This window comes from Oncorhynchus tshawytscha, linkage group LG09, assembly GCF_018296145.1.
Source record: "Oncorhynchus tshawytscha isolate Ot180627B linkage group LG09, Otsh_v2.0, whole genome shotgun sequence".
In the NCBI taxonomy this organism is placed as follows: Eukaryota; Metazoa; Chordata; class Actinopteri; order Salmoniformes; family Salmonidae; genus Oncorhynchus; species Oncorhynchus tshawytscha.
In genome coordinates this window covers 85,193,550-85,207,344 of record NC_056437.1, presented here as the reverse complement: position 1 = coordinate 85,207,344, position 13,795 = coordinate 85,193,550, and the positions used below count along the sequence as shown (strand labels likewise).

Genomic DNA, 13,795 nt, shown 5'->3' with positions numbered 1-13,795 from the left:
ACATTCATGACAAATGCCAACCGGACAGTTTTCAGTTTTCCCCTACATAACAGAAATGGCTCTTTTTGACCATTTTAACTGAAAATAATCACTAAGGTACTTAACTGTTAACCAGAAATGATTTAATGTTGAGATCAAAACAGCTGTATTGGACCTCTAGGAACACTGCAGAGAGAAATGTAACTTTAGGAGCTGACAGAACTATACCTGCTCACTGCAATACATTGCCATCTGCACATTGAAGTGATGTTATGACCACCTAAATAAATCATGACATACTGACCTATCAGTGTGTATTCAGTGATGCAAATAACACTGACAACTACATAAATACATGAAGGAATATTTATTAGTTAGAGCAAATTTGGTAATACAAACTTTTATGAAAAAAAGCTACTACATGTAGATTTGCCTTATCAATATCTTGGATCATATATTTATAAGAATGTACATTTCCCCTTGTACAAACATGCAAAAAGGGGGGTTGACCTTCGAGTACAGAGAACAATAGAAAGATAGGGAGAGCGAGATGAGAAAAAGGTTTCACTCTCCTTCAGTACTAGGCTAAGTAAACTTATTTGTTTCACACAGTCTTGAATAGGAACTGCAGTTGTTCCAAGCAACTCTACTCAAAATGAAGAAAACATTATGAAGCTTGTTTTTGGTAGGTTCTGGTATAGTCCAAAGGAGCAGATGGCAAAGTATCCAAACTGAGACATGCAACTGTGTGTTGAACACAGGAGGCTGCTGAGGGGAGGACAGCTCACAATAATGGCTGGAACGAAGCAAATGGCATGACATCAAACACCTGGAAACCATGTGTTATATGTATTTGATACCATTCCACTCGTTAGAACGAGCCTGTTCTCCCCAATTAAAGTACCACCAACTTCCTGTGGTATTGAACCATAACACTTCAGTTACTTCACTACATGTCAGATTATCACAGTATAATCATGGAAGTGATCTGGTACCAGCAAACCATGTAAAAAAATACTTTAAATAATTATGAGGCCTTAAAATTAGCCTTATGGTTTCAAATTCAGAAGTCTACAACTGGATTCAAACCAGTTCAGAAAGACACCCAGATGACCCTAAATTACATTTTCTGACAGGGAGTGTCATTTTAAATCCAGTTTCCTGACCCTAAATATGTCGTTATGTCATATTGCTGGCTAAAACAGGTTAAACACACTCGAGGCAGTCTTTAGTTGGAACTGCACTGTTTCACTCCATAATGAATTTACCATCTAGAATTGTTGAACCCACTGATGCATTTTAGCGCTGTACAGACACTGATGATTACCAAAACAATAAATAAAGACGACAACATACTCCTTTTGACACAGGGATTAGTTCTATCAAAAACAGAGTAAACCAGGACATTGTGGAGTGGGACAAAGTTCTCACCGCCTCCCATACGTACATCAATCAGCCAGGACAGAGTAGTGGTTTGAGGCAGTCCTGCAAGATTTACTTCCACTCAAAAAAACATGTCCATGTTCTGAATCCACACATTGTCCTCATCCTCCACCCCTTCACATCCACACCTGAGGTGAAGGTTGGCTTTAGACCCGCAGGATCTCTAGGCAGTTGTTGTAGCCGATGGCGATCCAGTCAGGCTGCGTGGAGGCCCACTGGACGTTGTTGATCTCCCCCTCGGCTGTGTAGGCCAGAATAGGGTCCTCGATGGCCCTGGGCATCTGCTGGATGTCCCATATCAGCGCCTGGTGGTCGTCGGCTGAGGAAAAACATTATTATTACGCTGAAGGGAGAAGGTGAGAAGACTTAGAATGGGGTCTGAGGAAAGGTGAACTGGTGAAGAAGCTGTTTGTGCCTTACCTGCAGTGCAGATGTGACAGGAGGAGTGGGGAGCCCAGGCGATGCCGTTGACACAGGCCCGGTGGTTGTTGAGGCGGGCCACTGGCGTGCAGGGAACACGCACATCCAGAATCACAACCTGAGACACACAGCACAGGAGAGAGATAACACATTAGATAGGGAAAAGGAGAGGGAGGAACAAAGAGAGAATGGACAATACCAATGAGAGAGTAAAATAGACTGACCTCCATGCCGTCCATAGCCATGGTGGCCAGGTAGTTAGGGTCCTGTTTGTTCCAGCAGAGGCGCAGTAGGGGGTGGTGCTGGGGATCTTCATAGATGATGGTGCTGTGTTCTAGGTGCCGCAGGTCAAACATGCGTACTGAGCCGTCTGCTCCGACCGACGCAAACATGTCCCGACCACCGCCTGCACGGCTGAACGCGATGTCATACACCTACAGACACAGAGAACACCAACATACAGAGTTATTACACTGGTATACCCACAGACACACATTCAGACTTCATGACCTCAGGATCAGGGGTTGGAACCAAAATTATTATCCAATCATTCTGTTCTGAACAGAACCCCTATTTGTTTTGTTCCAGTGATCCGACCAGCATAATAAAATTCTGAACTGGTTGGAACCCCAAAAAAAAGTAACGGTTCATATTGCTCCTTTTGGTCAAATGTTTAGGCTGTAAAATAAACCGTATTCACATTCAGCTCATTAATTTGCTTCATAAATTAGTTTGGATGGAGCAGCTTGCTGTGTGAGTGTAAGCTATTTGTTTACATGTTTAATTGGCCATTTAAGTGCAGGCGCAGGATAAGACAATTTCATGGGTGGGGAGAGAGAGAGGGGTGTACATGGAGGGGGCTTGTTTTGAAGCGCTAAACATTGTGAATTGGGATGTGTTTAGGCCATTACTAGAATACCTTTAGAGTCGTAACTTCACTGAATTACATAATTAAATATTAGACATTAGGAATATTTTTTGAACAAAAAATAACATTATTAATCGGTCCTCAAGATGTGGAATTAAGGATTCTGTTACGGAACACTAGAGACCAGTTTCGTTCTCAATTCCGTTCCTCAAAAAAATGTCATTCTTTTCCGGTTTTCGGTTCTGCTCCCTGAACAGATTCTAGCCCCTGCTCACGGAAACTAGCCTTTACTTACTCATTCATACAAGCAAACTAAACTTACAAGGCAAGGTTTATATTCCCCCTCAGCCCTCACACACCTCTTTGTCATGAGCAATGAGCTGGGTCTTGACGTGGCCGGATACGAGGTTGACTCTGCCCAGCACTTGGCCAGTCTCCAACCCCCAGATAGTACAGGTGGTGTCAATGCTGGAGGTGCCTGTAATGGACAGATTAAAAATGGACAGATGGACAGGATTAAAAACACTGACACTTACCAAACAAGACATACTGTAAAACACAACCAGCGCTCATTTGAGACAGGCTTCTTTTATACCCAGGTATCTATTTCCATTATGCCACAGCTCAATAGAATGTTGAAAAGACTACCAGTTTGACCTGTATAAACATTATAATAACAAATGCATAGCAGATCAGACCTGCAAAGACTGCCTATCACACACCCTCCATTTCACACTTTAGCACCATTCATTTGATGCTGTGTTTTATTTTTGGTGGCGCCATGGCTTGTAACATTGACAGAATGTAATGCACGACTGTGGGAATATCAGAGCTGTGTCCATGGTAACAGTTGTAAACAATTCATTTAGACCCAGCATGTATTTGATGAAATATGTGACGATGCCCAGATTTTAAAAGTGACACGCAGCTATTTGAGATTGTATTTAAACTGTTATATGCTACTTACTCTGACACACATGCTGTAGACACTGACAGCAAACCAATAGACTATATGCTAGAGCTGGGCAATATGGACAAACATCCATGTCACAATAAATGGACTAAATTATCACGATAACTTGAATGACAAGTGTATAACATTAATGTGCACCACAGTTATTTTTTATGTTACTCTTAAATCTTCTACTTTGAATGTTGTAGCTATCAATTGTTGTATTAACAATCACCCATATTAGCAAACTTATTTCATTTGAAACTTCACATCTCTCTACTAGGGCACCTATAGGTTATTTGCTGTAATGAACGAAATCAGCAAAATGTCCATGATATTTGGTCGGTGTCAATCATTTTCAGTTTATAGTCCCAGCTCTACTATATGCATATGTCCCATCTCTTACCCAGTAGATTAGGATCCACTTCATTCCAGTCAAACGAGGTGAGTGGGGCACAGAAGTCAGAGTTCTTGTTGTTATTCAGCAAGCATTCCAAACGTGTCTCTGTTTCACTGACCTAAGGGGTAAGAGTTAACAAGCCATGAGATGCTTTACAACTACGTAGAAAAGAGTCACTCCTGGGCAAGTAACTGAGCTAGTGTAACTTCAGATGCTGCAAGAGGGACACAATAGTTAGAAGAGGGTGCAGGCCAAGGAGCGCCCAACATGACATCTATTATGTTTATGAATGATTTAGTATCAAGGAGGCTGTGGGTGCATGCTTACCCTCCAGATGCGCAGATAGTCCCCACTAGTGGCAAGCAGGTCTGGGTAAACACCCTTGCTGTCTGGGATCCACATGATCTTGGTGGTGGGGTAGGGGTGGTCAAAGGTGTTCCTGCAGATGAACTCTGAACTCTCCTCCTCCAGACCCACAATCTGCACCTGAAGAGAAACAACAATAATTAAATCAGAAACAGCTCGATATACAGTCGTGGCCAAAAGTTGAGAATTACACAAATATTAACTTTCACAAAGTCTGCTGCCTCAGTTTGTATAATGGCAATTTGCTTATACTCCAGAATGTTATGAAGAGTGATCAGATGAATTGCAATTAATTGCAAAGTCCCTCTTTGCCATATAAATTAACTGAATCCCCAAAAAACATTTCCACTGCATTTCAGCCCTGCCACAAAAGGACCAGCTGACATGATGTCAGTGATCCTCTCGTTAACACAGGTGTGAGTGTTGACTGAGTTTGAATAACAGACTGGAAGCGTCAAAAGGTGGGTGGTGCTTGGAATCATTGTTCTTCCTCTGTCAACCATGCTTACCTGCAAGGAAACACATGGCGTCATTAATGCTTTGCACAAAAAGGGCTTCACAGGCAAGGATATTGCTGCCAGTAAGAATGCACCTATATCTGCCATTGGATCATCAAAAACTTCAAGGAGAGCGGTTCAATTGTTGTTAAGAAGGCTTCAGGGCGCCCAAGAAGGTCCTGGCGCTTGCTGGACTGTCTCCTAAAGTTGATTCAGCTGCGGGATCGGGGCACCACCAGTACATGCGCTCCAGCAGGTGTATCTCACTGGTCATCCCTAAAGCCAACACCTCATTTGGCCGCCTTTCGTTTCAGTTCTCTGCTGCCTGTGACTGGAACGAATTGCAAAAATCGCTGAAGTTGGAGACTTATCTCCCTCACCAACTTCAAACATCTGCTATCTGAGCAGCTAACCGATCGCTGCATCGATCGCTGCCATCCGATCGCTGCCATCTGTCCTGTGTCATGCCAACAGTAAAGCATCCTGAGACCATTCATGTGTGGGGTTGCTTCTCAGCCAAGGGAGTGGGCTCACTCACAATTTTGCCTAAGAACACAGCTATGAATAAAGAATGGTACCAACACATCCTCCGAGAGCAACTTCTCCCAACCATCCAGGAAAAGTTTGGTGATGAACAATGCCTTTTCCAGCATGATGGAGCACCTTGCCATAAGGAAAAAGTGATAACTAAGTGGCTCGGGGAACAAAACATTGATATTTTGGGTCCATGGCCAGGAAACTCCCCAGACCTTAATCCCATTGAGAACTTGTGGTTAATCCTCAAGAGGTGGGTGGACAAACAAAAACCCACAAATTCTGACAAACTCCAAGCATTAATTATGCAAGAATATGCTGCCATCAATCAGGATGTGGCCCAGAAGTTAATTGACAGCATGCCAGGGCAGATTGCAGAGGTCTTGAAAAAGAAGGGTCAACACTGCAAATATTGACTCTTTGCATCAACTTCATGTAATTGTCAATAAAAGCCTTTGACACTTATGAAATGCTTGTAATTATAATTCAGTATTCCATAGTAACATCTGACAAAAATATCTAAAGACACTGAAGCAGCAAACTTTGTGGAAATTAATATTTATGTCATTCTCAAAACCTTTGGCCACGACTGTACTATTTAATAAGGAACATACTACTCAGTGCTTAAACACACGTCATACTGTTTTTATTCAGTGTTTGGTCGTGTTCATTCTTTGGGGATGAACTATTATAACATAGAAGCGAAGATCTGTTCTGGATGGCACACATCACAGCATTGTGGGATTCACGGTGGTCCCAACTTATTAGTTCTGATTCTACACTGGGACTGGTTAACAAAAATATCAAGTTCATCTTCTCACTCACCTTATTGTTATATTCTTCAACGAAACTTCCAAGGGCCAGGCGAAAGCGTTTGTCGGGACGAACGCTCCAGTTCATTGCATACACCGTCCATGGCGCTTCGTATTTGTAGATCTCTTTTCGTTTACCGTGGAGCGACATAGCTAATTAAACGAGCTCGTATATCAAATCCTTACCTATATAAAGCAAAACAACTGTTTCCTTTGAACAAAATATACCCCACGGCTCGTTAGACTTTCCGAATTGAAGATTTGAACAGTTCAAATGACAAAGGTTTGCTAGCTAGCAAACAGTCGTTAGTTATGGATACTACACTAGCCCAGTTAACGCCATTAGCTAGCTAGTTGCGCGTTGTACCGCGTGATAGCTATTACTGTCGGACAACGAAGGCAACCTTAAAGCTTAAATGTAGCTTCGAGACACACATTGGCTTACGGACAATAGTCTGAATTTGCCATTCGCTCGATGTTGATGATCCGGGTAAGTGAGCCTGCTTTTCGAATTGAGTCCCCTGCTAGCTTTGACCCGACTCCGACTTCAACAACACTGCTGCTGTAACCACAAAGAGGGGTGGGGGATCACTCTCCTCCCATCGAAGAAAATGTCGGCGGTGTGACGCTAGCTAGCTCATAGACCACAATCAACCCATTAAAGTGTGGAAATCATCATACCAATCACACCAGTCTGAAAATATGCAAATATGTTTTTTAAAAACTATTTTAACAGCGTAACAGGGGGGTGGACTCTGTTTAGGGATTTTGTCTGGAAGGGATATAGTTTATGTCACAATTAACTTTTCGTAACAGGTTAGGGTAATTTACTCAGCAGGTTAGGAAAAGAGTTAGGCTGAGGTAAAATGCACAAAAATATATATATATTCGTCAATTTGATAAACTCTATACAACTGGGAAACTACTTTTGAACAGTCATGCAACTCGGAATTCTCATTCTGAAACTCTGGTATCTTTCTAGCGCTCCGACTTTCCGACGTGAAGATCACTGGTGTTATTATTTGACCTCGTTTTTCTCCGAGTTCCCAGTTGTCTTGAAAGCACCATAAAACTGATTATCCAATAGAAACCCCTAATCACACTTGTAGGCGGGGTCATGGCGACGTTACTAGGCTAGCTAAACGTCAACGGGTAACGTCTCGGCCGAACTGCGCATGTGCACAGCATCATCTCAAAGGCACATCTTTGCTATAACGTTGTTTTTGACGAACATGAAAAAGTGTCAGTTTGTCACTTTCACAAGGTTGGAGTAATTACATATTTAACTACTTACAACATTGGCTTGAATCTAGGCTGTGTCTTTAGATTTCGAGAAAATCAACAAGGAAGAATATTTGACTTCTCAAACCCCGGCCTGGTCTGTTTCGCAAGCGGTCCAGGAAGTCTCGCGAGGTTGCTCCTCTGGGTTTTTAGAAACTCTGTGGTATAATCTACTGTCAAGAGGACTGTATTGAACAGTTAAGCTAACGACGACCTCAGCGTTTTCTATAGGAACATATTTTAACCCTCCATAGGTATTCATACAGCAAACGTTACATGTGTTGTTTTGCTTTAGTTTGATAAATCCGGCTATTGTTATATTGTCAACCACTTATTAGCTATAGCGAAGCAATAACTTGGTTGCTAACGTTAGCTAGCTTGCTCGGTTAGAATGGGAAGAGATGGGGGGGATGGGACACGTTGGCTAATCACTGAGTTATCTAGCTAGCTAGCTAGACTAACGTTAGTTAGTTAACCAGAAATTGTCAACTGTGGTTGCATATTTACTAGCACTTTGTAATCTTAGCCATCTGAAATGTTCTATGATTTCAGCTAGCCACTCCAAGTCAAGCTAGCTAGCTAACAGAGTCAGAGAGTGGATTTGGCTAGCAGCAGACAGCTAACGTTAGTTAGCTCATCTGAATGCGAAGCAAGATATTTGTAGCTGTGGTTAAGCTGGTAGTTAACTAGCATAATCGGACTACAGTGTCTAGAATGATGTGTCAATAAAGAAAGTAACGCGAGCCATATATTTTTAGAATATTGATGGCCTGTGAATGATAGGGTCACTGGGTCATTACCAATAACCACAGTCCATGTCCAGTCCGATTGATGAATAGATTCTATGGCGTTCAGACTGACATCTTTTTGTTTTAGGTAATTTGACAGTGTCCAGACCTAGCTACCACTCTCTTGGATGTTGACCTTTTCAGTGGGAGTGGATGTAAGAGGCATGAAATTACAGATATGTGTTGTAAAAAAACAAGTTACTGTCCTGGGCATGTAACTAAATCAACTCACAGTAATGCAGGTATTTGTTGGAAACATCTTTGTGACAGCCAGCCTGTGTGAGACTGACTGAGGCATTCTGTCTAGTGCTGGTTTGACCTTCTGTCACCTCCAAACCCACCTGAATTGACCTTTCCCTCCTTATCTTCCTCCTGCTCTTCTCCTCCCACCTGTCCTCTCCTTTTCTGGCCTGTGCTGGCACAGCTTCAACCATGAGGAGTGTGTACCTCTTGCTGCCCGCACTGCTACTTCTCCTGGCACTGCCCGTCTCCAGGGGACGCTACAACGATGACTTTGACGACGGGGAAGACCTGGCAGACTTTGCAGACGACAATGACTTTGCTGAGTTTGAGGATGTGAGCGAGGACATTGCGGCCGAGCCAGAGACGGCCCCTCCACCCCGTGCGGCCCCCCCTACTCAGCCTGATGAGGACGATGAGGATGAGGCCACAGTGGAGCTGGAGGAAGACGGACAGGAGGACGGCTTTGAGGATTCCGATACACAGGTTAGGGGCTGCTGTGGCCTGGTAGCTTGCATATGACCAGGGACAACTTAGTTGGCACACTATCCCATGCACTGTGTTTTTGGTTTGTGCCAGAACTAATTGATATTTCTTTTTGTATTGCTGTAGGATCAAGACATGTACAGTAAGTACGATCCAGACGAGTTTGATGGCATGGAGAAGCCCAGCCAGTCCCTTAAAGACCCTCTGATCATCCACACAGTAAGTTCACTGTTAACACCAGACTAGTGACCATTAGGAAGCCATTGATTACAGACCTATTTCTTAAACTGTACTCTGACAACCAAGAAGAAAATCCCTCTTAAATGTGAGTGCCAAGATCAAACATCCTTAATGTTGTGGTTGTCAAGGTGATGAAGTCTGTCCGTCTTCCCCTTCCAGGTGCCGGCCCACCTTCAGAACAGCTGGGAGAGCTACTACATGGAAATTCTAATGGTGACGGGCCTGCTGGCCTATATCATGAACTACATCATCGGCAAGAACAAGAACAGCCGTCTGGCCACAGCCTGGTTCAACTCCCACCGAGAGCTCCTGGAGAGCAACTTTGCCTTGGTGGGTGACGATGGCACCAGTAAGGATGCAGTGAGCACCGGGAAGCTGAACCAGGAGAATGAGCACATCTACAACCTGTGGTGCTCAGGTCGAGTGTGTTGTGAGGGCATGCTCATCCAGCTTAAGGTATTTACAGTGTGTGAGTAAGAGAGAGAAAGTGTTTGTGTGAGAACTAGCTGCTGTTTCAATGTTTTCTCTGGTCTGTTCCAGTTTGTGAAGAGGCAGGACCTGCTGAATGTACTGGCCAGGATGATGAGGCCAGTCTGTGATCAAGTGGTGGGTACATATGATGCCTGCATACATGTACATCACCAGTCACATTGTCACTCATCTCAGCGCTTACGAATACTTTCCGAAAGGTAGGCCTTTTCTGTTGTCTGACTTGCTGTATATTTCTGTCTCGTTTTCTTTGTAGCAAATCAAAGTTACTCTGAATGATGAGGACATGGATACGTTTGTGTTTGCTGTGGGCACCAAAAAGGCCATGGCCCGGATGCAAAAAGAGATGCAGGACTTGGTGAGGGGCGGGCCAACATCACTCTACATTCATTCAGCCTTCCAGACACTATTAACCATCTATAAGCCTCAGGCTGCGTGGGTGTATGTATTGACCTGTCTTTGTTTGTTTGTGTGTCTGTCTGTCCCCAGAGTGAGTTCTGCAGTGACAAGCCCAAGTCAGGGGCAAAGTACGGCCTTCCTGAGATCCTAGCCATCCTGACAGAGATGGGTGAGGTCACGGATGGTGTGATGGACAGCAAGGTGAGCAAGGGAGGGGACCTCTGTTGTGGCCTACTCACTACAGTGGGGACTTTGTCACTAGGCTATTGCAGAGTGGTCTCTTGTTGTTTGTAGTGGGAGAATTTGACTTGGAAGAGGACAGTGTGCTACAATTTGACAGACCCCTTGTTTTTCTTTCATTCGCCCTTCCACTGTCTTTGTCTTTCAGATGGTTCATTATATCACCAACCATGCTGACAAGATCGAGTCCATCCATTTCTCTGACCAATTTTCTGGTACAAAAGTTGTGCAAGAGTAAGTGTGCCTGCAAGCAAGTCAGTTTTTCCACAACATATTAACTATATCACACCAATGTCCTTACTCCACCCCTACCTCTGGTCTTGTATTAAAGCCTCTTATGAAATTGTGTACAGCTGTTTCTGTTACCTGAAGCTTCCTTCTCAACCCTGTTGTGTTTCAGAGATGGACAGCCCTTAAAACTGCCTGAGACCAAGAAGACGCTGCTGTTTACATTTAATGGTGAGCCAATTGTCTCCACTTGAAATGCTTTCCGACACTTGGCATGCAGCCGATTCACCATATTTGATACGTAGTGACTGAATGAAATGTTAACAAATGTTTTCCTGTGTTTGTGCATGTAGTGCCTGGCATGGGGAACACATCTCCCAAAGACATGGACACTCTGCTACCCCTGATGAACATGGTCATCTACAGCATCGACAAGGTCAAGAAGCTCCGCCTCAACAGAGAGGTGAGAATGGCAGGATAATTACACTAGTCTCCTAGTACACCCTCAATCTGGCCTATTGACAGACTTTTTATTTATTTTTTATCTAGTCTTCCTTTCATCCATCACTGCATCTCCTTGCTCCCCCTCTTTCTCCCTGTGTCTGTCCTCCAGGGAAAACAGAAGGCGGATAAGAACCGTGCCCGTGTGGAGGAGAACTTCCTGAAGCAGACCCACAATCAGCGCCAGGAGGCTGCTCAGACCCGACGGGAGGAGAAGAAGAGGGCTGAGAAGGAGAGGATCATGAGCGAGGAGGATCCTGAGAGACAGCGCCGCCTGGAGGTCAGCTCCACCACAGCCCACCTTCCAGAATAACACACTGGAATGCTACACACTTTAACATTACACATGGGAACACAGCACACTGTTCATCTTGGCCTTCTTTGTACCTCTTGCTCTAACTGTCTATGTTGTTTCTCCCTTTTCCAGGAGGCTGCTCAGCGTCGTGATCAGAAGAAGATTGAGAAGAAGCAGATGAAGATGAAGCAGATCAAAGTCAAAGCCATGTGAGGACAGACAGCTACAGGGATTCAATCACACAGCTCAGACGGTTTTCACTGCTTCCATCCATCTCTCTCACTTCAGCGCCCAGTTCTGGCTCACAGGCTCACACAGACATTCCCTTCTTCATGGGTGTGTCAAGCAGGTTCCCTGTTTCTGTTCTCATGGAAACACTTTGTCCAATCAGAGTGGGGTTTTCCTTGGCTGTGAGTGAGCTGCTAGTGACAAGCGAGAGGGACAGGAGTTTTGCATATCAAGTCTGTCGCCATGACGACCCGTGCCAGTTTTTTTCCTGTTTTGACTTTTTCTTCTGCCTAGGTCTTCATTGCTCTTTCAAAGCAAGTCGGCTCAATGAGCTTATTAATCGAATCGACAGGGATTGGGGGTTGCACCTCTTGGTGGGAAATAAAATGCTCATATTTTAATAGGAATGAAGGCATGTGAGGCCTGTTTGAGCCAACACTGTGGATGCTACAAGACGAGATGCAAAGTATCCAATTTTAATTTATATCTAAGTGACAGTCCTTACAAGCTATGTCTGTCTGGTGAATTTCTAAGCAAACAATAAAATGCACTGGAAGCTATTGAACAATCTCATTTCTGTCTTTTTTTAGTAGAGTTGTGTCTTGTGATTATAAATGGACCAATGGGACGGTAAGTCTAGCGCTAAATTTGACCCAAAGATCGAGTCCGCAGAGAGATTGTCTAGGCTACCGAGCTGTCCTGGTGGGCTTAATGTCAACTCCCTTGTCTCCTATATTGTACAGTAGCCTTTTTTGGAAACCACCATTTCTGCCAGCATTTTGATTCTTATTGGGGAGTAAGTATTGTAATATTTATGATCTAGTACAAAGGTTTAACAAAAACCCACCTAGGAAGTCATGTTGAGGACAATTTAATTAGGGATGCTTCAAGGTCAATGAAAAAAATCTGCAGTAATACATACACTATTTTCTATGTCTTCCTGCCTGTTCTTGTTTATTTTTTAGCAGAAAAGCTAGTTATCACACCCAGACACAAGGATGGTCAGCATTGGACAGTATGTGTTACCAATGCAGAGAGCTGAATGCCAACTGATAATGTACTGTACTACATCTTGGCCAGGAAGGGTTCCTTGATGTTGTCGTTGAGGTAAGCGAAGGTCACATCCTTGAGGGGAATGGGGCCCATGTCAAACTCATCCAGTTTATGAACAAGAGACAGAAATTAGAGATGGCAGAGCCATCTTTGTGTGCCAGGACCAGATCTTATGAGGTCGAGAGGTCCCGTGAATCTGGAGAAATGACTGAAGTCAAAGGCTCATGTGGCAATACAGGACATGTACAACAACCCTACTCTGACATAAAAGTAATGTAAAAACAATACCAACCATACCAACCATCATACAGTCCTTTTGGAAAGTATTCAGACCCCTTGACTTTTTCCACATTTTGCAACGTTACAGCCTTATTCTAAAATGCATTAAATAAATAAATCCTCATCAATCTACACACTGAATGACAGTGAAAACAGGTTTATAGAAATGTTGACGAATGTACTAACAATAAAAGTATTCAGACCCTTTGCTATGAGACTCGAAATTGAGCTCAGGTGCATCCTGTTTCCATTGATCATCCTTGAGATGTTTCTACAACTTGATTGGAGTCCACCTGTGGTAAATGCATATGAGAAGGACCTTGGTCAGGGAGGTGACCAAGACCCCGATGGTCCCCCTGACAAAGCTCCAATGTGGAGATTGGGGAATAACCCAGAAGGACAACCATCTCTGCAGCACTCTACCAATCAGGCCTTTATGGTAGAGTGGCGAGACGGAAGTCACTGCTCAGTAAAAGGCACATGACAGCCCACTTGGAATTTGCCAAAAGACACCTAAAGACTGTCAGACCATGAAACAAGATTCTCTGGTCTAATGAAACCAAGATGGAACTCTTTGCACTGAATGCCAAGCGTTACGTCTGGAGGAATCCTGGCACCATCCCTACGGTGAAGCATGGTGGTGGCAGCATCCTGTTGTGGGTATGTTTTTCAGTGGCAGGGACTGGGAGACTAGTCAGGATCGAGGGAAAGATGAAAGGAGCATAATACAGAGATCCTTGATGACACCTGCTCCAGAGCGCCTCAGGACCTCAGACT

General features: G+C 43.9%; 2 protein-coding genes across 6 annotated transcripts; one reads left to right on the top strand and one right to left on the bottom strand.

The window, feature by feature from the left end:
* Positions 1-331: 331 nt before the first annotated feature.
* LOC112259020 (DDB1- and CUL4-associated factor 7) lies at positions 332-6,952 on the bottom strand. Of its 2 annotated transcripts, none has more exons than XM_024433777.2 (7): positions 6,285-6,946; positions 4,390-4,548; positions 4,069-4,180; positions 3,070-3,188; positions 2,067-2,276; positions 1,843-1,960; positions 332-1,741 (listed from the first exon to the last, which is right to left on the bottom strand). In XM_024433777.2, the coding sequence occupies exons 1-7, from the start codon at positions 6,420-6,422 to the stop codon at positions 1,569-1,571; spliced, it is 1,029 nt and encodes a 342-aa protein (XP_024289545.1). In that variant the 5' UTR covers positions 6,423-6,946; the 3' UTR covers positions 332-1,568. The 2 variants fall into 2 exon arrangements, with proteins under 2 accessions (XP_024289545.1, XP_024289546.1); XM_024433778.2 differs by having other exon boundaries at positions 1,634-1,765; positions 6,285-6,952.
* A 525-nt stretch (positions 6,953-7,477) lies between these two features.
* Positions 7,478-12,246, top strand: LOC112259010 (PAT complex subunit CCDC47). Of its 4 annotated transcripts, XM_024433754.2 has the most exons (13): positions 7,665-7,806; positions 8,429-8,495; positions 8,765-9,066; positions 9,193-9,285; positions 9,466-9,762; positions 9,847-9,912; positions 10,052-10,153; positions 10,285-10,395; positions 10,583-10,668; positions 10,835-10,893; positions 11,016-11,125; positions 11,276-11,443; positions 11,591-12,246. In XM_024433754.2, exons 3-13 carry the CDS (start codon positions 8,773-8,775, stop codon positions 11,669-11,671), a joined length of 1,467 nt encoding a protein of 488 aa, XP_024289522.1. In that variant the 5' UTR covers positions 7,665-7,806; positions 8,429-8,495; positions 8,765-8,772; the 3' UTR covers positions 11,672-12,246. The 4 variants fall into 4 exon arrangements, with proteins under 4 accessions (XP_024289523.1, XP_024289521.1, XP_024289522.1 ...); XM_024433755.2 differs by lacking the exons at positions 7,665-7,806; positions 8,429-8,495 and adding an exon at positions 7,478-7,535; XM_024433753.2 differs by lacking the exon at positions 8,429-8,495 and having other exon boundaries at positions 7,661-7,806.
* Positions 12,247-13,795: the final 1,549 nt, after the last annotated feature.